Genomic DNA, 27,011 nt, shown 5'->3' on the forward strand with positions numbered 1-27,011 from the left:
CCCCCATGTTCGCCCTCCTTGATCACTTCATCCATATCCGCCTCCCTTGCTCCATCCCCCCCTATTTCCCCTCGATATGCCCTCAGATCCAGATCTAAAGACAGAGGTGGCGATGCTTTCGGCCTTGACATTATATCAGCTCCTATTAAGCAATCTCATGGTCGACCATCTCGTATTTCTAAAGCCAGACACACTGCCGACGCTGAAGTTGCCAATGGGCGACAACAAACCATCCCCTGGGCCCTTAGAGCAAAGCATGGCCCTGCCCCTCTTCCCTCATGAAGGTACTCTCTTTCAACTGCAGGGGGTTTGCTAGTTCCCCCAAAAAATTAGCTCTCAGGAGATTGCTCTCCATATCACAACCAGATATCATACTACTACAAGAGACCCTCTGTCCTGCAGACACCCTTCTCCAGTCCTTCAAATCTTGGATGCCATACTGGACATTTCATGTTATTGATGCATCAGAGAGATTGGGCAGATTAGCTATTGGGATCCTCAACAAAGCAGTCAAGGTCCATAACATTTGGGGTGGCAGGGGCTTTATAGGCCTGGACGTCTATGTTCTCTCCATGGAAATGAACCTGCGTATTGTCAACGTCTATGGTCCATGTACTAGCAGGGCTCCCTTCTGGAGTGCGCTACTTGAATCTGACCTATTGAAGGAGGACAATATTATGCTTGGTGGCGACTTAAACTTCACATTGGGTCAGTGTGAGTCATGGGGTCACTCTGCCCTGACAGACCCTTTCTCGGACACCATATCCAACCTGTTGGAGGAGCATCATTGGGTAGACATACCCTCTGCCAGACTACAGCACACCTGGACGAATAACAGAAGTGGAAATCAGAGCTTGGCTAGAAGATTAGACAGGTTCTTGCTTAAAGAAACCCTCTATAACCATCTCCCTCGCACTAGGCAGTGGGTCGGCTCCGGCGGCATCTCCGATCATCGCCCTATCTTCCTGGAGACAGCTGAATTCTACGACAAGATCAAGAGCCCTTTTAAATTCAATTCTACTTGGTTAAAGGATCCCTCCTATATTCACATGGTCACCGAATATTGGCAGAACAATCCAATTCGAGAACATGAGGATCTCTCGGCTGGATTTGTGAGGAAACTAGCTGAACTAAAGCGCTTATCCAAGCATTGGGCACACCAGAAGTGGATCCAGGATGATCACACTTTACAAGAAGCTGAAAAATCCATTGCAGCATATGAGACCTCTTCTGACGGCATCTTCTCTACCGCAGGAAGCAAAGAACAGTTCAACTCCCTCATTACCGAGCGCACACAGATTCTGAAAAACAGAGAGGAAAGCTGGCGGCTACGCAGCAGGGCCATATGGCTTAATGAGGGAGATGCTAACACTACTTTCTATCACAAGTTCGCCAACGGTCGAAAAGCTATCAATTCTATTTGGGAGCTAAGGGATGAACAAAATCAGTCAATTACATCTCAGAGGAACCTGGCCTGTTTAGCGATCGATCACTTCAAAGGCATTTATAATGCCCCCAGAGTGGCAAACATCCTGGAGATTATGAGAGTGGCAGAACATTTTCCCAGATTCGTCCTTCAAGATGATACAGAGGATCTCACAAAGGCAGTCACCATGGAGGAGCTAGAATCCACCATTAAGTGGTTCAAGAAGGATAGAAGCCCCGGTCCTGATGGTTGGACCATCGAATTCTACATTGCATTCCTTGATCTGCTGGGCAATGATCTCCTCAATATTATTGAGCAAAGCAGAAGAACTGGCAGGATATCATCCGCTATTAAATCCACCTTCATCGCTCTCATCCCGAAAGCCAATCTCCCTTCATCCTACAACGACTTCCGCCCCATCTCCCTCTGCAACTGCCTATACAAAATCATCGCTAAAATCATCGCCAATCGTCTTAAACCCATTTTATCTCGCCACATATCCCCTGAACAATTTGCTTTCCTCCATCATCGGCAGATTCATGAGGCCATCGCCACCGCACAAGAGCTCCTACATACTCTCCATACTAAAAAACAAAAGGGCCTGATTTTAAAGGTTGACCTGTCAAAAGCTTTCGATAGAGCCAACTGGCTCTACATCAGGCTTCTCCTGACTCATCTAGGCTTTCCCTATAGCTACACTAAATGGATAATGGGCTGCATCTCTGATGTGCCCTACAACATACTTCTTAATGGTGAAGCCACATCCTTCTTTACCTCTGAACGAGGGCTCAGGCAAGGATGCCCATTATCACCGCTTCTATTCCTCCTCATCATGGAAGGTTTGAGTCGGCTTATCATATCTGCCCGAGACAGGAATCAACTCAATGGCATCAACATCACAGAGAATTTTCATCTTACGCACCTCTTGTTTGTTGATGACATACTCATCTTTCTTAATGGTTGCACAGGTGACACCACTACTCTCCAGAACAATTTTTCTCTCTTTCAACAGGCCACAAGCATGCAGATCAATGAGAACAAGTACACAATCACGGTTGTAGGCTGCTCACAACATGAATATACCTTTGCTCTACAACACTTCCCCTTCATCTCTTTATCATTAACTGAAGGCATCAAATACCTGGGGTACAGATTAAAACCTCTTGGCTATCGGATTGCAGACTGGTCGTGGTTAATAGCAAAGGTGGAGAAAAGATTGCAGGTTTGGTATCACCAATATCTTTCAAGAGCCGGTAGATTGACTCTTATCAAAGCAGTCATTGAGGCCACTCCAGTATACTGGATGACCTTGGCATTGATACCTCGGGGCATCCTGAACAGATTACAAGCCATATGTGCTAAATTTTTATGGAATGGGCATCATACAAGGAAGCATTTTTCCTGGGTGAATTGGGCTACCATAGCAAAACCCAAGCGATGGGGTCGCTGGGGCATTAAAAACCTCGACTACTTTGCCAAGGCATTGGCTGCCAAACTTGGGTGGTGCCTCATGACCACGGATAGCTTATGGGCTTGAGTCGCACAGGCAAAATACATCAAACCAATGCACCTTATGGACTGGTTATGCCTACAACACAATCCGGGCAAAAACACTTCAAATATCTGGAAAGAAGTCCTCCAATCGTTGCCGCTATTGAGGGAAGGAATCACCTGGCGCATCAAAGAGGATAACAGTGTTAGGATTGGAGTGGATCCATGGGTCGGGTGTGGTAATTCGCACAGGTTACCAGATGAGTTAATAGCGCACCTCCATGCCAAAGGCATCTCACATATCAAGCAAATCGGAGACAGGGCGAACACCACCTTCCTACATCAAGCGTGGGCATCCCCCCGTACCTTAGAATTACCTGAACAATGGCATCTAGTATGGCGGGATTATACCGATGCTCTGTCGCAGGCCCACATCCGACTTACCGAAGGCCACGACGACATAATCTGGGCAATCGCACCCCATGGCACCTATTCGCCCAGGTTGGGATATATTACTCTTATGGAGCCATATAAGCCCACGGTTATTCTCCCTGTCTGGAAAGAGCTCTGGAAATTGGACGCTGCCCCCCGAACTCAACTCCTTATGTGGAACATCCTTGCTGATAAAATTCCAACTGGTACCAACCTCATGAAGCGTGCATTCCACGGCCCGTTCAGATGTCACTTGTGCCGTTCAGGTGAGGAAAGCACAACACATTTGTTCCTCTTTTGTCAGGTCACATTAGCATTTTGGCAAAGCATCATTACACATTATCCATCCCTCAAGGCCTGGTAGGGACAGAATCTCATGGATACATGGAGCGATTGGTGTCGATCCCACACAGGCAAATCCGTCAACATGCCCTTACTTGTTTGCTGGGCAATATGGATTGCCCAAAACCAGGTTATTTTTCAGAACAAGGAGCCACAGTGGCCTGTCATACTGAGACACACTATAGCAGATTTTGATTTACTTCCCACAGTTGTACCAAAAAATACCACGCGCACCTTCAGACATATCAACCTAGATAAATCGATGCCCTGGGCATTTTTCAACAGCTCTGCACAAGAAATAGGTTGTGGTGGAGGAGCGCTCCTATATCTCAACGATACCCATTTCTATAAAATTCAGATAAATCTGGGTCGTGTTACCAACAATTTTGCTGAATTATGTACAGCAAAGAATATCATCCACTTTGCCATACAGAAACATTGCAGCCATCTTCAATTATTCGGAGATTCACAAATTGTATGCAATTGGTTGAACGATACAGCACACTGCCATACTTACTCTCTGAGCCACATTCTCCTAGAGACAAAAAGGCTGATAGCATCACTTGAATCCTTCAACTGCAGCCACATATACAGGGAACAGAACACTGAGGCGGACCAGCTATCCAAAGCAGCAACTCAAATTCAAAGGGACGGCTGGCTAATCCAAGAGGAGATTGATGGATCATCCCATCAATACTACCACAGACCATTTCACGATATTCCATAGGACTGGGCTTGGTCCCTCATATAATCTATGTTTTTTTTGTAGTTTACATGACCAGCTGTTTTATTTTATGTATAACATCTTTGTAGCTGAACCAGCAACTGCTGGGCTCTCTGCGCAGAGCCGGAATGTGAAAGTTTATTACAGGCATATTACAGTATTAGCTGTTAGGACTCCCTATCAGACGATAACCGTTCCACAATCTCGAATGCAACTGCATCTGTAAAATGTAATTTCTCCATTAATAGAAGTTACGATATTTTCCTTATGGAAAAAAAAAAAAACATGAGATCAAAACCTGTGTTAATTCCAAACCTATCGGACTATAGCTTCATCCTATCCACCCTCGCAAGGCTATCACTATCAAGGCATAAATTAAAAAATTGCTCAAAGCTAGTTTTATCTACCTCATTCGTTTGACGGAATGGGTTTCCAATGTTGTACCCATCAATAAGAAGTAAGGAACTATGTGAATGTGTGTCGATTATAGATATTTGAATGTGTCTTGTCCAAAAGAAAACTATCCTATGCCCTTCAATGACTAAATTATTGACGACTCCACTGGATTTCAAGCTTTTTCTTTCATGGATGGTTTCTCCAATTGTAATCAAATTTCTATGAAACCAACTAACCAAAATAAAATTCTTTTCATCTGTTCTTGGGGAACTTTCACTTATCACAAACTTCCTTTTTCCCCGAAAAATGTTGGAGCCACATTTTAGAGGGCTATGGATTATGCATTTCATGATATCAAACAATTCAAGCCTATTTAGATGACTTGCCTACTCATTCCAAACATCACGTCGACCACTTAGCTCATCTTCACACCATATTTCTTTAGTATCGAGACAATAAATTTCATTTGAATTGACATAAATGTGTTTTCTTTCTTGACTCTGGATGACTTATTGGCTTCATCATATCCAAACACAAGATATGGGTTGATCCAAATAAGTTTAAGGAAATACTCTAATTGCTCCCTCCTCAATCCATCGCACAACTCGAAAGTTTGCAACGGAAGGTAAAATGCTTACATCTTTTTCTCATTAAATATGCCAAGATGAAGAAATATTTCCTAGATTTACTTAAGAAAGGAGTTCCATTTCTATGGGACGATCGAACTCAATGATTGGTTGATGCCTTAAAAAATTCGTTGACCTCTGCCCCATTCCTAAGTCTTCTTGACTATACTCACAACCTCCCATTATAATTTGATGCTTCTCCTTCCTGTATAGGAATGATGTTGGTTCAAGAATATTACAATCACTATGAACATATGATTTACTATCTTTCTAAAGGCCTCATTGAAGTTAAACTTCAATATTGACATGTAGAAAAAATTGCCTCCTTTGTTTTTTTTTTTTTCTGTCAACCACTTCTGACATTACATACTTTTACGACAAACCACCATTATTACTTTGGAGAATCCCATGCAACATATTTTGTCCTGTTAGATAATTGGAGGAAAACATTCCAAATGGATTGTCACGCTCTAATAATTTGACCTTATATTCACCACTACTCAATCCAGGAAATCCTCGGTGTTTGCTAAGTTATTGTGATACCATCCTTGAGTCAATACTGATGAAATAGTCCATGATCCTCTTCCTGATGAATCTATTTGTCTTGTTGACTCATCTAATCCTTCGTATGGAGACATCCTTATATATCTCTAGACTAAATTATTTCACCAAAACCTCTCTAAGGATGACCGTTGTCATATTTTTCACCAAGCCAGATACTATCTTGTTCTCAATGATATTCTATACCATCGCAGTGTCCATTCTAATATATAATGTCCTCTAACCCATGAAGAAGCGTTCTTTTTTTTTAATGACTGCCTTGTTGGGGCATGTGGTGGCCATCTCTCGGGCATGGATATTTACCATAAGAAAACAAATCTAGGTACTATTGGCCTACTCTCTTTAAAGGTTGTATAATTGCAGTCCAATAGTGCCATCCTTGTCAGTCCCTTACTAAGAAAATACACGTACCCCCTGCCCCCTTACATTTGGTTGTTACCATTGGTCCTTTTTACAAATGGGGTAGTGATTTCATCAACTATTCTCCTGATTTCGCTAACAGCCACAATTACATTATTGTCATTATTTACTACTTCACCAAGTGGCCCAAATTCATTCCTACCTTTAAGGTTGATGGCCTTACTTCCACTCTTTTCCTATTTAATCAGGTTATTTATCAGTTTGGTGTACCCCATACCATTATCATAGACCATGGCTCATATTTTTAAAATCATATCATGTCTAATCTTACTATTATTCTAAGTTTTCGTCATGTCTACTCATCCTCATACTACCCACAAGATAATGGCTAGGTTGAAGATGTTAATGGTGTTATTAATGATCCAACAGCTAGTGGGAAACCATAAAATTGACTCGCATAGAACATTCTATTCTACACTTTGGGTTTATTGAACCTTGGTCAAGACTACTACGAGTTTCACACCTTTCCAACTAGTTTATGGCTTTGAAGTAGTCCTTCCTATTGAGTGTTAAATTACATCTTTGAATCTTGTTGTTCAACTCTTTCCTAACACTTCTACTAAAGAAGAATGTTTTTTGTCACTTCACTAATTAGATGAAACTCATTGCAATTTTTCACTAGCTCTTGAAGCTCATAAGAGATAGGTTAAATCTGAAAATGAAAAGCATGTTAAACCTTGCCCATTCTAGGAAGGTGACCTTCTTCTCATTTATGACTAGGAAAATGACCTCTTAGGGGAAGGAACCTTTCAACCCATGTGGCTCAGTCCTTAAATTGTTACTCAAGTCCTTTAAAAGTATTCCTATGAACTTATGAAATATGATGGAAACCCACTTGTGGAGCCCCAAAATGGGTTCTATCTGAAAAAGTAATGTTCTTATTATCTCACTAGAATTCTCTTTTCAACTTTATGTACAATTTTTTGTTTCCTTTGGTGTATTTATTTTCATTTTTCTTGTTTTGGTTAGTTCTGGTTATTTGCATCATTCTTGTCTCTTTTCATAGATGTGTTCCTTACCCTCACCTTACATTGGATATGTGGATGCTGCTAGTTGTGAGACTTGGAACATTGCATCATCTCCATAGGTGCCTTATTCACTTACCCCATATTTCCTTAGTTCTGGGTGGTCTTCCTTGGTCCTGCTACCAATAATGTCGTTGAGTACAATTTTGTCATTCCACTCCTTTCGGAGGCCAATGCTCTCAACATTTCTCACTTAGTGACTAGGTTAGATTCCTAATTATTGGTTATGCATATTAATAATCGTTATAACATTCACAAGCTAGTGTTGCCACATCAATTTTTAAAGGTTTGTATTTTGGAGTGTTATTTTGAGTTTATTGCCTATGAAAATGTTCCAAGAGAATATAATGCATTAGATTATTCTTTGGAAAATTATATTTTAGATTGGTATTTGTTACATTAATTTGTTATAAACATGTATGTACATTTTCACAGAAAAAAATTACAAAAAAACATCAAATATGTCGAGAAAAAAAATTTTTATATATATACATATATATATATATATATATATATATATATATATATATATATATATATATATATATATATATATATATATATATATATATATATATATATCAAAATCAAGTTTTTTAGTACATCAAAATCCCAAAACTTGGATGTTTATACAAAATGGCTACTATAGAGCCCATATATGACACCCTAAGATCAACTTCTATCCTCTAGTCCTTTTGAGCCTACTGGTCATGGTAGCACACTACTACTTGTGTTATCCTCCTCATTGATAACAATAATTTCTCTGGAACTCCCACAATATTCCTCTACAAATGAACTGGTATCTCTCGCATGGGAAGATGCAATATGCCCATTGATAGTCCCTTTAGGTTTCTCACAACCTCTCGAAGGTTCTATGTATCATATGCCTCTTCGATTGTTGCTCCAACTCCTACTATTGCTCTAGCCTCTACCAGATAATCAACATTCATCACCCATCATCATATCCCCACAGGGATATCAAGTGCCACATCTATGTCATGCCAAAACATTTGTTTGTTTATTGCATCCAAACCAAAAAAATTACAAAATTTTCAAAAGCCAATTTTTTTTTCATTGATCCATCTTCTTACCTGCAAGCCCCCATTGTGTGCCTGATGAAAATTATAAATTCATATCCCCTGTGAAATCCATCCCTGCATAAGGTAAATCCTTGATCATCAAGATCTACATTCGCCACCACTAAAATAACATCAGCTCGAAATGTCTTGGAATAGGCCCACCTCCCACTCGATGCATAAGTTGAGTCCACATCTATATCCTCAACTCTATGGGACCTATAGTCGATAATGCCACCCGTGGTATCATTATGATAAATCTATCCAAGAAGAAGGATACGATCAATGAACCATACCCAAACTCCCTTTGGGCCCTTGTCTTGCATGGTATCAACTAATCTTTCACCTGCATAAGAAGACCCTTACACCAATTGAAAAATCGTGCCCTCAAGCACTCTACCTTGATTAGCATATGGACCTTAGTAGCGACATGTGGACTCTTGGGCCCTCACGAATCGTACAATAGTGAATGGATTAAAATTTATTTGTCTACTACTCACTCTCCTAATTGGAATCCTATTGCTCATCTTCATGGTCCCTAGTACACAAAACTCAACAATGAGGTCCATGATAGTCCTTAGATCTTCTCTTACTCTTGTTAGGTTACACTTCACACCTCAATGTGAAAACTCAATGAGGAAGTAGACATCATCCATATCAAGCTCCAACTCCTCATCCCCTACCATGAACACTCTTTGGTGTTCATCTCACATCTGAATTATGGTTGCCAAGAGATCCTCCTGTTCCCTCATTAGTTGTGTTCAAGCATATTTTAGAAGAGAACACCTTAAAAAATTTAAGCACCCTAGATCATTCAACATTTTCATTTCCACTTACTCATGAGCTCATTCCCTCCATGTTGTCATCTTATCAGTTCTTGTGTGCACCAAAAAATATTTATCACGGTTTCCATCTCTATTGGTCAGCTAAAAAATCTGCAAATTTTTCCTTTTACCACATCTATCTTACTAACACAGGAGACTTTTGGTTATCAACGCATTATAACATGCTTCCCCATTACAGGCAACACATTATAACACGCCCTATATATGCAGGCACTTGTGTTAGCTAGCCAAAATATCTAGGGCTTTCCCAAAACCCCAAATGTTACAATGGAAACTCAAATAAAGTGAAAAAATGAAGAGTACATGGCCTTTTCTCTCAATTGGAACTAATAGAATCAGAAATGGTTGCCTAGATTGTGTTGAAATCTCCTCAGAAGTTCTGCTACTTTTTCACCTCCAAATAGCTCTCCAACTCAAATGGTGCAAATGAGGAGCTTAAACTCCTATTTATAACATTGGAGGTATGCCTAACCAACTATTTTTTTCATTTTAAGGTAGTTTTCCTTTTCTCTCTCACCTTCCATTCCCGTAAGTGATTTTCAATACATTTTAATATGCTAATGTTAGCCTTGAATGATTTTTTTAACAGATTTTATAGCTTTCCACCCAAAATGAGAATTATTTTTATTCTCATTTTCTCTCTTGTAAAACTAATAAAACCTCAAGTTTAATTCTTCGAGTTCGTAAACTCACACAAATAAGGTTGAGCCATTGTTTTTCTATCTTCTTCTCTTTCCTCAATCTGGAGAAGATACACTAATTTTTCTTCTTCTGACTCATACGAAACTTTATGAAGAATATTGAGTTTACTTTGTCCTCCCTCATACTCGTAACAAAATGAGGATAATGCCTATTGAGCATAGGTTTACCTCTTTATCCTGACTTAATGGACTAACTATAGAAAAGGAATTGTGTCAGGTATATTATTCTATCTTTGTCGCACCCGGTCATCAACCATGACAAAGATCCCTCCTGGAGTCTTCTTTAAGCTCTTTCTAGACTCTCTAAATATAAAAATATGATCGAGTTTACCCTTTGTAGACAAATAAAACCTAAACAGAATGGGGAAAAATTCGAAGAAAGAGCAATCATTACTATCTGTATGAGTCAGAAGTTTTATGGGAGCAGTCTAATGTCTACCCCTTCAACATGGCACTTATCCAATATTTTAACCCTTTGTCATATCTCAGCTTATCTTTGAACCCTACCATCTTATGAGTCTTGCCTTGATACCTCAATACCTCTACATCCTCATACCTTATTCTTTCTAGTGTTCTTGAGTCTAAGATGTCTAGTCCCCTTGGTTTCATGTCGTAAATTTTTCAAGGGATTGTCTACTATTTGTCATGTTTAGCAACCATTATATCATGTGTCCATTTTACCTAAGTTTGTCTACGTTATTGTGTTCTAGATCACTCCAAAATTGATCACCTCTACCATTTTCAGTCAATTAAAGTGGGACTCATCATTACCCACCTAAGACAGTTCCCTTCCTATCAAATTCAAAATTTTTATGGGAAGCGAGTTGAGAAACATCATAGTATCCTCGAGCTTATAGTCCTCAGAGGCAGGTTTTCCTACGTTTGATTATGGGTTTTCGTTATTGGCTCCCAACTGAACGACTCTATCTGTTTTCGACCTCAACTCATTTATTCACACTCACTAGATTGTACTAATTAGAGGAAATTTTAGCTTAAAAATGGCCTCCCAAAGAAAAATAATAAAATAAGAGTTATGGATTTTGGAGGGAAAAGAAGAAAACTGCCATTTTTAATTGTACTTTTGTCTTAACTCCTTATATTCTTACTCAAATTTTAAGTGTGGACACTCATTTGATGCAGAATTAAATTCCACGTCCAACAAGTACCCATTATGCATACTTTTGAGAAGATCCACATTGATAACAATTGAAGATACATTAAAAAAATGTGTTTATTGAAGATACATTAAGAAAACATGTTCATTGATTTCAATGTATCATCAATGAACACACTTTTTTAATGTATCTTCAATTTTTATCAATATAGGTCTTCTCAAAAGTATGCATAATGGGTATTCGTTGGACATGAAATTTAATTATGCATCCAACAAGTGTGTACACTTGAAATTTGAGTAAGCTTATAAGAAGATAAGCCAAAAATATAATTAAAAAAAAAAGTAGTTTTCTTATTTTCCCTCCAAAATATTTACATGTTTATCTTTATAAATTTTAAGGATTTTGATTATTTTAAATATTATGAAATGGAAATTTCATGAAAATTTCTTCGACATCTTTCGGCTTAAATTTCTTCTAATGGGGCATCTTGGAGACAATCATCCCTATTGGTGGCTCTCCTCTCATTTGTTAATGGTTTTCCTTATTGACTAGTAATTAGATGAATTCTCACATGTTCAACATCATTTGGTTCATTCATATGTGTAGAATTATTCCATTTCAAGACGATGACGAAGACCTTGGGAAGAGGCTTACATTATTCAGCCTTGTTTCCTCTCCTAAGCTATGTAACTTTTTTCTAGAGACAACTTATATCAGACCAACTACACTGCAACATAGATCTATATTGTACTTATTGGTGGACATGTTATATATAGATACATAATACATTTTTCTGCTTTAGCTATTAAGCATGATAATGTCTAACTCAGGACATGATTTATATGTGACACGTGTTTTTTGTTCTTTGCATGCCTCCTTCTGCTCCAACACTTTGATTACACTCTCTCTTTGACTATTTTATAAATTATTTTGACCATCACTTTCTTTTTTGACCTCACACTTTAGGGAGCATCTATTATCATTGAAAATACCTCCTCATCAGCTCAAAGGAGACCACTGTGCCTTTTGCTAAAGTTAACCTCTTTCTCTAGCGTATTTATGACTATAACACACCCTTAGTGCTCAACAAAGTGTGTTAAAAAACATGTCACCTATTATGCAAGATGTGTTACTTTGTCGTGTAACAGTTGGTTTCATCAACTAGCCTGCATTAGGAAAATCTCACTTAGTCATGCAGAAAAAGCCCTGATTAACTCATTGCGACACTATCATACGCATAAGAAAACTCTTACATGGTGGAATCTAATCACCTTGACCCCATCTTTAGATTTTTCCTAATCAAATAATACATCCAAAAGAGGATTGAATAATTTTTCATAAGGAAATATAACCTACTGTAAATATTTTTTCCAATTTTCACTATAGAGAAACTAGCAATCTTTATAACCTCCTTTTACCTATAAATTGACGTCTTGGTCATTGAGAGAGGGATCGAACTTCAAAACATTGTTATGTTGTTGAGTTAATCTTTGTGAAAGAGAGAGTATTGGAGCTAGGAGTTGGAGGAGGTCATGTTGCAACTTCAACATCTGGTTGTAAAATTTCTTCTTCTTATTAATATATAGATTGATTTATCTTCCTTCCAAATCATCGTTCAATTGTTATTTTTATTGTGTTTAACTAATGCTTGTTTGGAAGTTTAAGCTACAATGGTTTATTTAGTAATGATTAGTTGTTTATTTATTGTAACTTTGATTAGGGAGATTGTTATGTTGTGAAAGGTTCAGTTTTGGTTTCCTTTGTTTGCAGGACAAATATTTGGAGCTAGTTAGGAGCACTTCTCAACTACACTAAAAACTCCAAATAATATGCACAGAAGGGCAAGTAGGTTCTTCCTTAGAATTACCTTGTCAATAATTTCTTTATTTCTTGCATTTCTAAATGGATCATGTATTAGAATAATTGATTCCTTATCTTTTATGTCTCGGGTTTCTAGGGAAACCTGAGAGGGTAATTGTTTAACCATCCAAGAATTATTCCCTATAGAACATGTACAAGAGAAATTCGAGTAGAACCAAGATACTCAACAATTATTAGAGAAAGCATAATATCAAGATATAGAGAAAATAATATTTCTCTATAGTACTTAATGAATAAAAGATAGATAGTGAGTCTTTGGTATAATAAATAGACACGCTTCTTCTTTATTTTTTTTGTGTACCATGAAGATATGGATGAAATGAAGTACAACCATTAACTATTTTTATTTTCATAGGATTGGTATGCAATGACTGTGTGAGCCACATTCCACAAAGAAAACAACATACCACCAACCTACTTTCCATCCTACCTGTAAGAGTGATCCTCAGTCTACAAGAAATTAGATCATATCTATTGTAGCCACTACAAAAGCACCCAAAATGTTTTGGGCACATGCAAAATTTTGGCTCCCCCTTATACTTGTCGAAGGCCTTAAGGGTTATGATCATGTTTAAGTTGGTCAATTTCCTCATGATCCGCTTACCATAAAACTATACTAATACTTTCCTTCCACGATGACTTTTCCCTTAGTGCATTAGGGTTTTAGTAAATTCATTACTTTAGTTATGCATTAATTATCTTATGCATCCTCAAGACCTTATTTTTCTACCATATGCATGGTTACAAAATGAAGACATATTGGTATCACTCAAGTTGCATTAGGGTTTGGGAAGTCCTTATCTTTCACATGCATCCTTAAACCCTACGATGTCATGACTAAAACCCTAGTCTTGATTTAACCTAATCATCATCCTCTAGGATACTTTCTACTAGTATTCCATGACACTTAACTACAACACATGTCAATGCTAACTTCTAGGTCATTCATGTTTTCAAGTGTCAAGGTCATGAGTTCATTAAGTGTATGAAATATTATTATTATTCCAAAGGCATTAGGGACATTTGTATTGTGTGCATGTTCTATTATGATATATCTTGGAATTCACATGTGCATTATTAGGCATCCAATGCTTAAATATTTAATTGACAAGACATTACTTTATCTAGTGCAAGTTGACTAATTTTGTTATTTATTGATATGTAGGGTAATATTCTGGAGTTTATTTTTTGATGCATCTGAACTATGATCATTCCTTGGGGGAGCCTATCAATTGGTGGAAATAACTGCTATGAAGGTTATATTAATGCCATGATATAGGGGATTCGGCAGATATATTGTGGAAGTTGGGTAAAGATGGAAAAGACATATACCAATAGATGCAACATTCACATTCAACAATCTATGGAAAGGACATCACATCAGTTTCATGTCATTCCTTCTAAGGCATGGTATTATTTCATGGAAAATATGATCTCAAAGGAAACATAAAGTGTCAAAAATACAACGTTCATATGTGTTACTAGAGTTGTAATTAGAATAAAACAACCAGAAACATGTAAATATACTAGATATTGACATGAGCATGCCCCTTGGTTATCCATATTCAACACACTCTCATTAAATGATTTAAAAAGAGCTACTAAGGCACATATTAAATAGCATGGGATGCCATTAGATAATGGATTGAAAAGACACATCTTCAAGGAAAACTTAAGATATTAACCCTTTTAAAGTTTTTGTAAAGAATCACACCATATATTCCATGAGCATTGTGAATGTATATATTCACCATACAAAGTGATGCAACACAAAGAAAACATATGGAGGAACACATACAACAAAGATATCGAAACTATGCGATCAAGTCACACAATAATAGCATCGGTTGTTTCTTTAAAGGAAAAGCATGCATGTGCGTTGGGAAGGATACAATATGTAAATAACATGAGCACTAAAGCAAAACATATCGATTTCATGAGCTTATGCAAAGAAAGAAACCACATACTCCTAAGTGCAAGATAAAGGGCACACTCTATGAAACATTGTATGGAGGGCCCTAGAGTTAGATTGAAAATTTATGCATGCCTCTTTATGGAAGACACATGCCCATGTGCTAGAACTCATATGACGATATGCATCATAGTGAAAGCTTATTCAAAAGAACGCAAAGAAATATGGTAAACAACAGTGCAATTGTTAGAACACGATGGGAGTTGGTCAAGACTTATCGCACAGTAGAAATAGTGCTTATATTATTTGACATAAAAATAATAACTCCACATGCATACTTCTTTTCCATTACATGTGTTGTATATGCTAGAAAGCTTGGGTTGACTCCTAACACATAGCAAGGATTGGTATTAAAAAGGTGTTGGTAATTGACAACTAATTAATGTAAATTTGTGTAAATTGTATTAGTTATTGACAAGTTAGTTTCATACCGAATCAGCAGTTATGTAACAAAAGTTCATATATAAAACTAATAAATGCCTAAACTATTGTAAGGAGAATCATTTATTGATTGAACAGAGATTCCAATCCCTTAGCCCGTGGATGTTTCCTTGACACCCTGTCAAGGTTTTACCATGTAAATCCTGAGTTTTTTACTTGTATGGTTATGTTCAGTTGCATTCCCTTTCTTGGTTAATTTAACCTTCTTTCTTGATCAGTAACCTATTTTATAACTACAAATGGTATCGGAGCAGTTGAGTTGAGTTTTGGAGGTGAATGTGTGTGAAAGAAAAAAAAAGGATGCGTAAAATCCTGCGTGATCATCTTTGGAGGCGATTGCAGATTATAATTTTTTGAAGGTTGTCAAGGAAGGCACCACTGCTACGTCATTGCTGGAAGAGCTTGCTGCCAAAGGGAGCCGTCGAGGACCCATCAAGGAGTTGCGTGTTGGTCGAGGAAGAGAACCCAAGAGGAGTGTGGAACGGAATGGACTGATGGGGAGGCCATTTGCTTCCTGAGGCCCAGTTCTATGTTGCCAGACCACCGAACCCCAGTTCTACACTGCCAGACCACCTAACCCTCTGCCCTCTGCATGTTGGTCGAGGAAGACATAGCCGTTCTCTGCATGGACTGAGGAGGTCGTCATGCTACTGTGTAGCCTATGTGAAGACCATCATTGCTGCTCGTTTAGTGTGTAGCAAAATCGTGGAGGCCTGTTGCTTGTCCAGAACTGGAGCAAGGGCTGTGTGGTTCCATTGGTCAGGCCCTCATGCCTTCCAGAACCTATCCAGTGGCTGCATGGTTCTGTTGTCCAGAACCTACATGCCGATGAGGAGAAGTGTGGACCAGGCTGCATACCTATTGCTGGCCACCTGCGTGTTACCATTGCATCAGAGGCTGCGCTGCATGAAAATTACCCGTCGAAGAGAGATCATCTTGGAAGGCCAGGTATTTTTTTTTTTTTTTTTGCAAAATTTGTGAATAAATTCAGGGTTTGTTGAAAGATTTCTTTGAATTGAAGAACAAAGTTTTTTTTTCAGGAAACTGAAATTAAACAAAAGGAATTTTCTCAAAAAAAAAAAAATGTTGTAGGTTTTCTAAGTCAATTTGGAAAATTTGGGAAAGTAAGATTCTGAATTTTTATTGGGGAATTTGTGAATTTTTTTTGGAAAATTGAAGTAGGAAAATTTAAAAAAAAAAACTTGGAAAACCCTTTGTTGGAAGAAGACAATCCAAGTAATTTTTTTTTTGGAAACCCTAGTTGAAAGACTGAAACCCTAGGAGGAAAGAAATGGCCAAGATGTCGAATGCAAAGTTCGAGGTGGAGAAATTCACCGGCAAGAGCAACTTTGCTCTATGGAAACTAAAAGTTAGGGATTTGCTGGTGCAACAAGGGTTGCACAAAGCTTTGGACGGGGCAAATAAGAAACCTGCAAGCATGAAAGATTCAGACTGGGAGGACTTGGATGCCCGAGCTCTCAGTACCATCAGGTTATGCCTAGCGGATGAAGTTCTCTTCAACATTGTTGAAGAGAGTACAGCTTTAGGCTTATGGGAAAAACTGGAAAAACTATATATGACAAAGTCATTAACCAATAGAATTTATTTGAAAAGACAATTGTACAGTCTTCAAATGAAGGAGGGTTCAAAAATTGCAGAGCATTTAAATGTTTTTAATACACTTATATGTCAATTTTCAGATATGGAAATTAAAATTCAAGAAGAAGAAAAAGCTATAACCTTGTTGTGTTCTCTACCCGAGTCATGGGACCACTTCGTAACTTCAATCAGTTTGAGCACCGCTGATTCTTTGAAATTTGAATCAGTTGTAGCAGCTCCCATGTCTGAAGAAGTATGAAGGAAGTCCAGTACTGAAACAGATGCATCAGAAGCCATGACAGCTAAAGGACGGTCAAAGGAAAGAGGAGAAAAAACAAGGGGGTCTTCTAGATCTAAATCAAAGGGAAATAAGTGTAAGGCAAAATGTTGGCACTGCAATAAAATTGGACACCTGAAGAAAGACAGTTGGAAACGAAAAGAGTTTGATAACCCGAAAAAGGAAGCAAATTAGGTTGATTCAGGTATGATAGACGAAGTTTTATCTGCTGAAGAATTATGTATGATAGATGAAACTTCACCTATATGTAATGTCTCTCAAGGATTTAAAAGTTGGCTATTAGACTCTGGTGCTTCTCATCACATGTGTCCACACAGAAATTGGTTTACTTCATATGAAGATGTAAATGGTAGTTCTGTGTTTATGGGTAATAATGTAACATGTCAAACTATTGGGATGGGAAATGTCAGGATTAAAATGTATGATAACACAGTTAGAACATTAACTAGTGTTAGACATGTACCTGAATTGAAGAAAAATTTGATATCTTGAGAAGTGTTGAATTTGGATGGTTATAAGTTTACAGGTTAGAATGGAGCGTTGAAAGTCTCTAAAGGAACCCTAATTGTTATGAAAGCAGAAAAGGTCGGAAATATTTACAAACTCAAAGGAAGTACTCATGTCAGTGAAGCAACGATTGTGTCAAAAACAAAAGAAGAAGGTACTCGCCTATGGCATCAACGATTGGGTCACATGAGCAAGAAAGGTCTTTGGATACTGATGAAACGTAAATCTCTTCCCGATCTGAAATATTTGAAGTTCGATTTCTGTAAACATTGTGTGTATGGAAAACAATGTAAACAGAGATTTAAAACTCGAAATCATAATAGTAAAGATATTTTAGACTATATTCATTCTGATCTGTGGGGACCATCTCCTGTTGTATCAAATGGAGGTGCTCTATATTTTTTAACGTTTATTGATGATTTCTCCCATGAATTTTGGGTCTTTATGCTGAAAAAGAAAGCTAATGTATTCAATATCTTTATAAAATTTAAAGCAATGGTAGAGAAAAGAACAAGAAAATCAATTAAATGTTTAAGAATTGACAATGGTGGTGAATTCACTTCAATTGAATTTGGCCAATATTGTAAGGATGAAGGAATTATTAGACACAAAACTATTGTTTATACTCCTCAGCAAAATGGTGTTGCTAAACGTATGAATCAGACTCTTATGGAAAGAGCCAGAAGCATGATCAGCAATGCTAACTTGCAAAAGGAGTTGTGGGCAGAAGTAATATCCATTGCTTGTTATTTAGTTAACAGATCACCTTCAGTAGCAATTAATTGTAAAATACCTGAAGAAGTTTGGTCGGGTCAGTCTTGTGATTATTCACATTTAAGGATATTTGGCTGTGATGCTTATGCTCTTATTCCTAAAAAATAGTGTTCAAAATTAGATCCAAAATCGAAATGTTATGTATTTGTTGGTATGACTATGCGATGAAAGGATACAGGTGGTGGGATCCTACATCACGGAAGATAGTCATTAGTAGAGATGTAACATTTGATGAATAAAATTTATTAAAATAAAATGTTGAAAGAATTGAACAGGAACAGGTATCGCCAAATCAATAAATTCAATTGGAGGCTAGACCTTTCGGTGATAGTCAAAAGGAAGAAGAGACTTCTGGAGAAAAAATTGTTGAAGATAATAAAATGTTGAAAGAATTGAACAGGAACAGGTATCGCCAAATCAACAAATTCAGTTGGAGGCTAGACCTTTCGGTGATAGTCAAAAGGAAGAAGAAACTTCTGGAGAAAAAATTGTTGAAGATACAAAGGAAACTGCTAAAGTTTTTGAACCAGTTCAGCAACCAGTCACTCTAAGAAGGTCTACAAGGGAAAGAAAAACTCCCAAAAGGTATGAAGATTCTACTTCATCTTTTGCTTTGATTACTGAAGATGGGGAACCTTCTTGTTATCAAGAAGCAGTAGATGATATGGATAGCGAAAAATGGAAAATGGCTATGGAAGAAGAAATGGATTCCTTAGCCAAGAACAATACCTGGGATCTTGTAGAACTTCCTGAAGGGAGAAGTGTTGTTGGATGCAAATGGGTCTTCAAACTGAAATGGAAAGTTGATGGAAGTATCGAAAGGTATAAGGCGAGACTGGTAGCAAAAGGGTATTCTCAAGTTGAAGGTATCGACTTTCATGAGATTTTTTCACTAGTTGTAAAACTTGTTTCTATTTGTACTATGTTGGCACTAACTGCATTACTTAACCTTGAGTTAGAATAGTTAGATGTTAAAACAACTTTTCTACATGGTGATTTGAATGAAGAGTTATATAAGGAACAACCAAAAGGTTTTTTACAAGGTCATAGCCGAAGATTAGTTTGCAAGCTCAAGAAATCATTGTATGGTCTTAGGAAGTCACCCAGACAATGGTACAAGAAGTTTGACTCCTTCACAGTGAGCGAGAAATTTATTAGAAGTGAGTATGATCATTGTGTATACTTCAAAAGTTTCAATGTCATATTCATTATCTTAGCTTTGTATTTTGACAATATGCTTATTGTAAGCAAAAGCATGGAAGAGATCAACAGGTTAAAGGCTCAGCTCTCTAGTACGTTTGATATGAAGGATCTTGGAGCAACAAAACATATCTTGGGCATGGAGATACACAGAGACAGGAAAAATGGTAAGCTTTGGTTATCACAACAGAAGTATGTGGAGAAAGTACTTGAAAAGTTCTGTATGAACAATTGGAAACCTGTTAATGTTCCATTAGCTTCCCATTTTAAACTTTCTTCGGTTTTGATTCCTAGAATTGATGAAGAAAAGTAGCATATGTCTCATGTACCATATGCAAATGTTGTAGGCAACTTAATGTATGCGATGGTATCTACAAGACATGACATTTCACATGCATTTAGAGCTCTCAGCAGGTTCATGGCAAATCCAGGTGAAGAACATTAGTGAGCAGTGAAATGGGTGCTTCGATATCTAAGAGGCACAAGTGACCATTGCATCATCTTTAATGGTAGTGAAGGATCAGTCTACGGGTATTTAGATGTTGATTATGCAGGTGATTTGGACAAAAGAAGATCAACTACAAGTTATGTCTTTAATATTGCAGGTGGAGCAATTAGTTGGATGTCAAAGCTTCAAGAAACAGTTGCATTGTCCACTACCGAAGCAAAATATATAGCTACTTCAGATGCTAGTAAAGAAGTAATCTGGTTAAAGGGTCTACTTGATGAGATTGGAAGGATGCAGGAGAAAGTGAATGTACTTTGTGACAGTCAAAGTCCTATTCACTTGGCTACAAATCCTTCTTATCACAGCAGAACCAAGCACATTGATGTAAGGTATCATTTTCTAAGACATGTGATCGATGGCAGAAAAGTAGCTCTTCAAAAGGTCCATACATGGGAGAATTGTGCAGACATATTCACAAAGCTAGTTACAGTAGAGAAGCTGCAATGGTGTTTAGCTTCTCTTGGCTTGCAGAAGAGATGATGAATGGGCATGGGCAAGGGATTAGGAAAATTGTTGTCAAGGTGGAGTTTGTTGGTAATTGACAACTAATTAATGTAAATTTGGGTAAATTGTGTTAGTTATTGACAAGTTAGTTTCATAGTGAATCAGAAATTATGTAATGGAAGCTCATATATAAAACTTATGAGAATCATTTATTAATTGAATAGAGATTCCAATCCCTTGCCCCATGGATGTTTCCTTGACACCCTGTCAGGGTTTTACCACGTAAATCCTGAGTTTTACTTGTATGGTTATGTTCAATTGCATTCCCTTTCTTGGTTAATTTAACCTTATTTCTTGATCAGTAACCTATTTTATAACTACAAAAAGGCCACATGCATACTTCTTTTCCATTACATGTGTTGTATATGCTAGAAAGATTTGGTTGACTCCTAACACATAGCAAGGATTGGTATTAAGAAAGGAGGTCGAGGTACCAGTTCATTCAACGCAAAGCAAACATATCAAGGAGCACACATATAACAAAGGAATCAAAACTATGCATCGATTATTTCTTTAAAAGCAACACATGCATATGCATTGGAAAGGATACAATAGAAAATGAACGAGGCACATTAGCTCAACACAAGAAACACTCTGATTGGGATAATGTTGGAGTCATGGCAGAAAGAAATAATGCCAATAAGTAAAGGGTGCGACCACAATGCATGTAGAATACTAGCCATGAGAAAAAACATTGGTGAACGTATATGTTTTTTAAGTGTGAGACCGGCAAGTTGGTGGCTAGAGGGTTTTCCCAACAATTTGTACGCATTGCATGTCGCGGCCTTTTTGCATTGTACTCTGCATGGATATTTGGAGAGTTTTCTCCATCGGTCATGGAAATTTCTTCCATAAGTTATTTGGCTGATACTCCTAGCATAGAATGGTTTTGAATAGATGTCATTCTACGTGCCAGTCTGGGAAGCTTCTGTTTTCTACAGTATTTTCATTTTTCATATTTGGAGTTAAGCACTAAGAGATGCTCGAGACAATTGACACTATGGTGGATGGATCGCAAAGATTATGATCTGGATGAACAACTCTATCATTTCTTTGCTTCCTAAGAAACCCTGGAGGATAAGCTCGCACAGTCGCACCTTCCAAAATGCGATTGGATTGAGGTAGCACTTCTAAAATTGTGACTTGAATAGTCCCACACCAGTTTGTGGAAAAACCGCATTGTGTACCATAAAGTGCGACCAACTCTGGATTGTGACTATGAGAACTCCAGTAAGTCGCACTTCCCCCCAGGTCACAGGATCGCATTTCAAAGCCTTAGGCAAGACACCAGGAAGTGTGACCTGGCGTACAGTGCAACTGTGTGAACTCCACGAGTCGCACTGGGTTACGACCTCCCTCAAATATGACGTGCATGCAAGACTTGGAACCTGCGACCTTACATTGTTTTCTAAATTGCAACCTTTCCATGCGACCTGGCCCACTTTGTATATATGGATACTTTGAAGACGTACACGAGATGAGCATTAAGAATGCTCGTGTTATGCACCAAAAAGAATCCCCAATAGTGAATATTATAAAATCACAGCTTCAAGAATGTTTATATAAGGGCCAAATTCTGATTGAGGATGGTAAACTGCAACTTCTTATTGAGAAGGATGTTTAGGGTTCCATTTACAATCTGAATAAATTAATGTAACCTTCTTGCTGGCATCAATCAAATAAAAATTCAGTTACATAGAAGGTCGCTCTGTCATGATGGTTCAAAAGAGTTACAATATGAATGTGGCCATCACAGTCATATTCTGGCACATTTATGTTTAGTTTCATGAATATTCTATTGTAGTTGGTGATTTGATGAAATCAATCTCGTTAAGAGGAGCAATTGAAGAGAAGGCTAATCTTTATAATACAATTCAGGTGACTGTAGTTGAAATTATACATGATTATATATCTTCGAGAAGAAAACATTTTCAACCTTTTACAGCGAAGAAAGATAGTGACACGACAAAGGAGGAATGCGAACAACTCAATTTCAGCTGCATTTCTCCCGTTGGTCGCATTCTAAACTGTAATCTTATAGGTCGCACTCTAGGTCAGCGACCTCTCTATAGGTCACAATTCCTTTCCGCGGCTTATATTGTGACTCATAAGAGTGACCTCGTCGACTATGCAACCTACTCGCTTCCCCATTGCGTTTCCATCTCTTAATTATGCGATGAGACATAATTGTAGGAGCTACTTCATGCTATTGTATATTCTTGATGTATTGCACATATCTTTAGGTTCTTTGTCACCATATGAAACAATGTTTGTGGATTAAGTATGCTTCGTAATGTTAATACTATCAAATACGAGGATGGTGCAATGTAAAGGGTTAATAATAAGGAAAGGTATGCCTAGAATCGCCTTATTCATCCAAACCAAGAGCAACCAAGGGTCAAATTTGCACATACATCCAAAGGGCATATTGAATACGAACTGGATACATACAAGCGACTGTGGAAGACTGAGCCATCCTACTACTGATATCCTAGGGCTATAAATTCTTATCTATTATTATGATATTTGTTATTTTCTTCATTAAAGCGTATTTGACTTATGATATTTGTTGTTTGCTTCATTAAAACGTATTTGACTTGTGTTTTAATCAATGGATGTGTGCGCTTGCAGGCTTGATGTTGTGGAACTGTTTTGCTATATTTCCTGGACGCATGATGTTAGAAAATAAGGGTATCACAGGTATGGAAATGACATCATCTACTTCAATCAAATTACAATCATAAAAATTAGAAAAGGAAGAACGAGAATGTTAACCTAGGTGGAGGAGGCTAGGGCATTTTACAAGAATATGTGCAATTAGGGTTTGTTTTGGCTAACATGGTAGCTCGATCTATGTAGCTTTGTGAAGCACTGTGTCAATCATGATGACAAGAATAGTAGCAAGCAAATCAAGATTCATTTCAACTCTTTTCAATAGATCATCATGATTGTGCAACAACATTATGGTTTCTAGCAACCTTCTTTATTCTCCTAGTATTTTCTCTTTTATTAATATGTAAATATTTCTCATCATAGTACCTTTTCTCTTTTATCAATATGTAAATATTCCTCATCATAGTACCAACAACTTTGTTGAGATTGATTTGAGCATGTAAAAGTAACTAGACAAGATAGAATAGTGAGGAAGCTCAAGTGGTTAGGTTAAGTTAAAGGTTGTAGTAGGTGAACAAGCACCTCACCTCTATAAATGTACCCTCATGCTTCATTGATCAAGGACTTCAGCACTTGAGCATAGACTAGGAGTACATAGTTGATTTATGCTTGAAGAGCTAGAGGTACTTAGCTCTTGGCATTTAGGAGGGTGAGTTGTAGTGAGGCTAAGGTTTTACATTGGATAATGGTATGAGCTACCCATGTTCCACTACTGGGCTTTGATGGATTGCAAGATGTATACTTGTATTCATAACAACAATAATAAGAGACTCTGTATTTCAAGCATTGGTTCTCAGGCTTACTCAGAGTGATTGTATTGGTTGTTTGGTATCTTCACTATATGTGTGTGTGTGTTTTCATGCAAGCAATGTGTTATGGACTAGTTTGTGATTGTTGCATATGGGTTCACTTTCAAATTTGGGCTTACTTGTTTCACGCCATGCTGGTGACTTATTGTCAACTAATTTGCAATTAACCTCTAACATGTTCTTGTTTATGTATGTCTTAGGCAGTTTTGGCTCACTGATCCTTATCATGGCATACTTCTTCTAATGGTTGTTGTAACTTTCTTGTACCTTTTTATGCAATCTGTCAATCTTGAGTTGATCTTGCCCCGTTGTTATAGGGACATTTCATTCTTGTCCTCATTCTAGCATTCTTTTGTTTGACAGCCATGAGCGAAACATTCATGGTGGCAGTCAGACCCACATACTGAATAAGATTCCTATTCCAAATAATGTGAGGTCTAATTAAAACTTCATACATGAAAAACCCCTAACTATTGATGGCATCCAACAACATCAACATTATCATAATAAAATTCATTAAAAAAGGGCTCAAACCTATAACACCAGGTGATTAAGGCCCATGAAATAGATTACAAGATATTAAGTGAAATGAAATGTGGCTCTGATTCCAAGTGTCACACCCCTACACCTGCGGTAGTCTTTCAACTGCTTGTAGCGAGGTGCGGCACCACCGAACGCTTTCTTTTCACCAATACTAACATTCGTGGACTACGCCTACTTCAACATTAACATACTTAGTTTGTGTTTCGCAACCAAGTAAAAGCATTATCCTTTATACTTAATGAAGCCCATACTCATTCATTATCCATATGCAATTAACCGAGAACATCAACAATTGCAAACAAGTATAAAGGGGAGGGGCAACTCCCCGTAATGTGAGTCTGCCTGACAATTTTATTAAGAATATCATCTTACAATACAACAGTGTGTCTTGGCCGAACCAAGTCTCACACTTAACCGAATTTTACAATAGACAGGCCACCTGCCTTTTACAATCGTGTCGTGCACCTTTGCACAAGAAGAGGTGCTCACCCGAGCCACCCAACCTTCCTGCCAAATCCTGCACGAAACCGTACCCAAGAATCCACTCGAACATGGCACTCTTTGCCAACCATCAACTAAACAGCCTGCGCAATTCTCCAAGTCTAATGCGCATGAGATGTGCGCATTTCCTCCCAAAACTGCGCACTTCCTCTGTTTTGTGCGAAGGCCTGATGAGCGAAGTCTTCGTTGAAATGTACCACAGGCCTCACCAATATATACGCACCAATGTACGTGCGTTCCATCTTGGCCGACCTCATAAATTATAACATGAGCGTCCCTCACCTTGGTTATCCACCGTCAGCTCGTGGGTATGCTAATCGCCTTTCATCCACCGCATATACATAACCTTCCGCACGCTCATTACCACATGCACCCAAGTGCGATGGCAACCAACACATAGTTAATTTCGCGAGATGGAGGTGCGCACGCCCGGTTGGAACCCCAGGGCGTTACATCCTCCTCTACCTGAAATGGTTGTCATCCTCGACAACATATCATCTCGGTGGCTCTCCACCATGATCATCATCATCCATGATGTCGACCTTTCTGCACAAGGCAAACATCACTGCAACATATGTAGAGACTCTTTCTCCACTATGTCCCGGCCTAGTGACTGCTGCCACCAAGCTCACCATACCAAAGTATGTATCTCCATAATCAATGCTCAGGTCCATGGAAACTCCATCCATCTCATCTGCAACATGCTGTCCATATGTGTGTCTCCTGCATGTGAAGAGACCATTTCCTCAAACCAACTCTCGATGTGCCCCATTCAGGTCCATGAAGCCTCTTCATCATCTGCAATGTGCCATCCTCAAGTCTCCATAGAAATAAGTATGCACTTGTCTCATCTATCCATGTGCTGCCCATGATCCTTGATCAAATCAGCTCCCATGTGTAGAAAGTAGTTGAGTCTCGGCTCAACCCATGCTCAAGTGTATCACCAAAGCATCATCATCATCATCGTTGTAACTCCATCACTCCAAAGTGCCTCATACTGATCCTCTACATCAAGTCACTCTTCCAAGCCATGCCCATACATGTACTTTGAAAGTATGCATCCCATACTGCATCAAAGTCACCTGACCTCAGCTCCTCAATGCATTAGATCCTCTAAGTCCACCATACATGAAGTCCCTAAAAGTCACAACAATCTCATGTCCTCATGAGCTCCATAAACCATCCCCAACCAACACCTCAGCAAGCATACAAGATGCCTCAGCTCCCCATGTAGTAGGAATGCTCCATAGCTGCCCACAAGTCCATCCAAGTCCATGGTCTTGTTGTACCAAAGTGCACAACCTCTCCATCGACTCATAAGTAGTAAGTCTCCATGTCACATCAGCAAGCCCATCTGCACAACATTCTTGCCTTGGCACTCCTCCTTGGATGTCCATAATGACACCTCTACAAGTGCTTCCACACAATGTCCCTGCATAGGTCTGCCATGCTTCATGTCTTCATGCCTCCAACCTGATGTCCATGACTAAGTTGCCCATGTAGTCCAACCAAGTAGACCTCATCACAACAATCGGTCATCACACCCAAGTCTTCAATCTTCGATTTAGTGAACTCGGTCACTCAACCAACTCATCATATCATCATGTCATGAGTCTCTTCA

General features: G+C 38.3%; 1 protein-coding gene across 1 annotated transcript; it reads left to right on the plus strand.

Moving 5' to 3' along the window:
- Nucleotides 1–2,990: 2,990 nt before the first annotated feature.
- LOC149160789 (uncharacterized) lies at nt 2,991–3,713 on the plus strand. The gene has a single exon (XM_089434706.1). It carries the CDS (start codon nt 2,991–2,993, stop codon nt 3,711–3,713), a length of 723 nt encoding a protein of 240 aa, XP_089290832.1.
- The last annotated feature ends 23,298 nt before the right edge of the window (nt 3,714–27,011 follow it).

This window comes from Pinus tabuliformis, chromosome 5_2 (genome assembly GCF_031772625.1).
Source record: "Pinus tabuliformis cultivar Carrire ecotype Pingquan chromosome 5_2, CPIR1, whole genome shotgun sequence".
NCBI lineage: Eukaryota > Viridiplantae > Streptophyta > Pinopsida > Pinales > Pinaceae > Pinus > Pinus tabuliformis.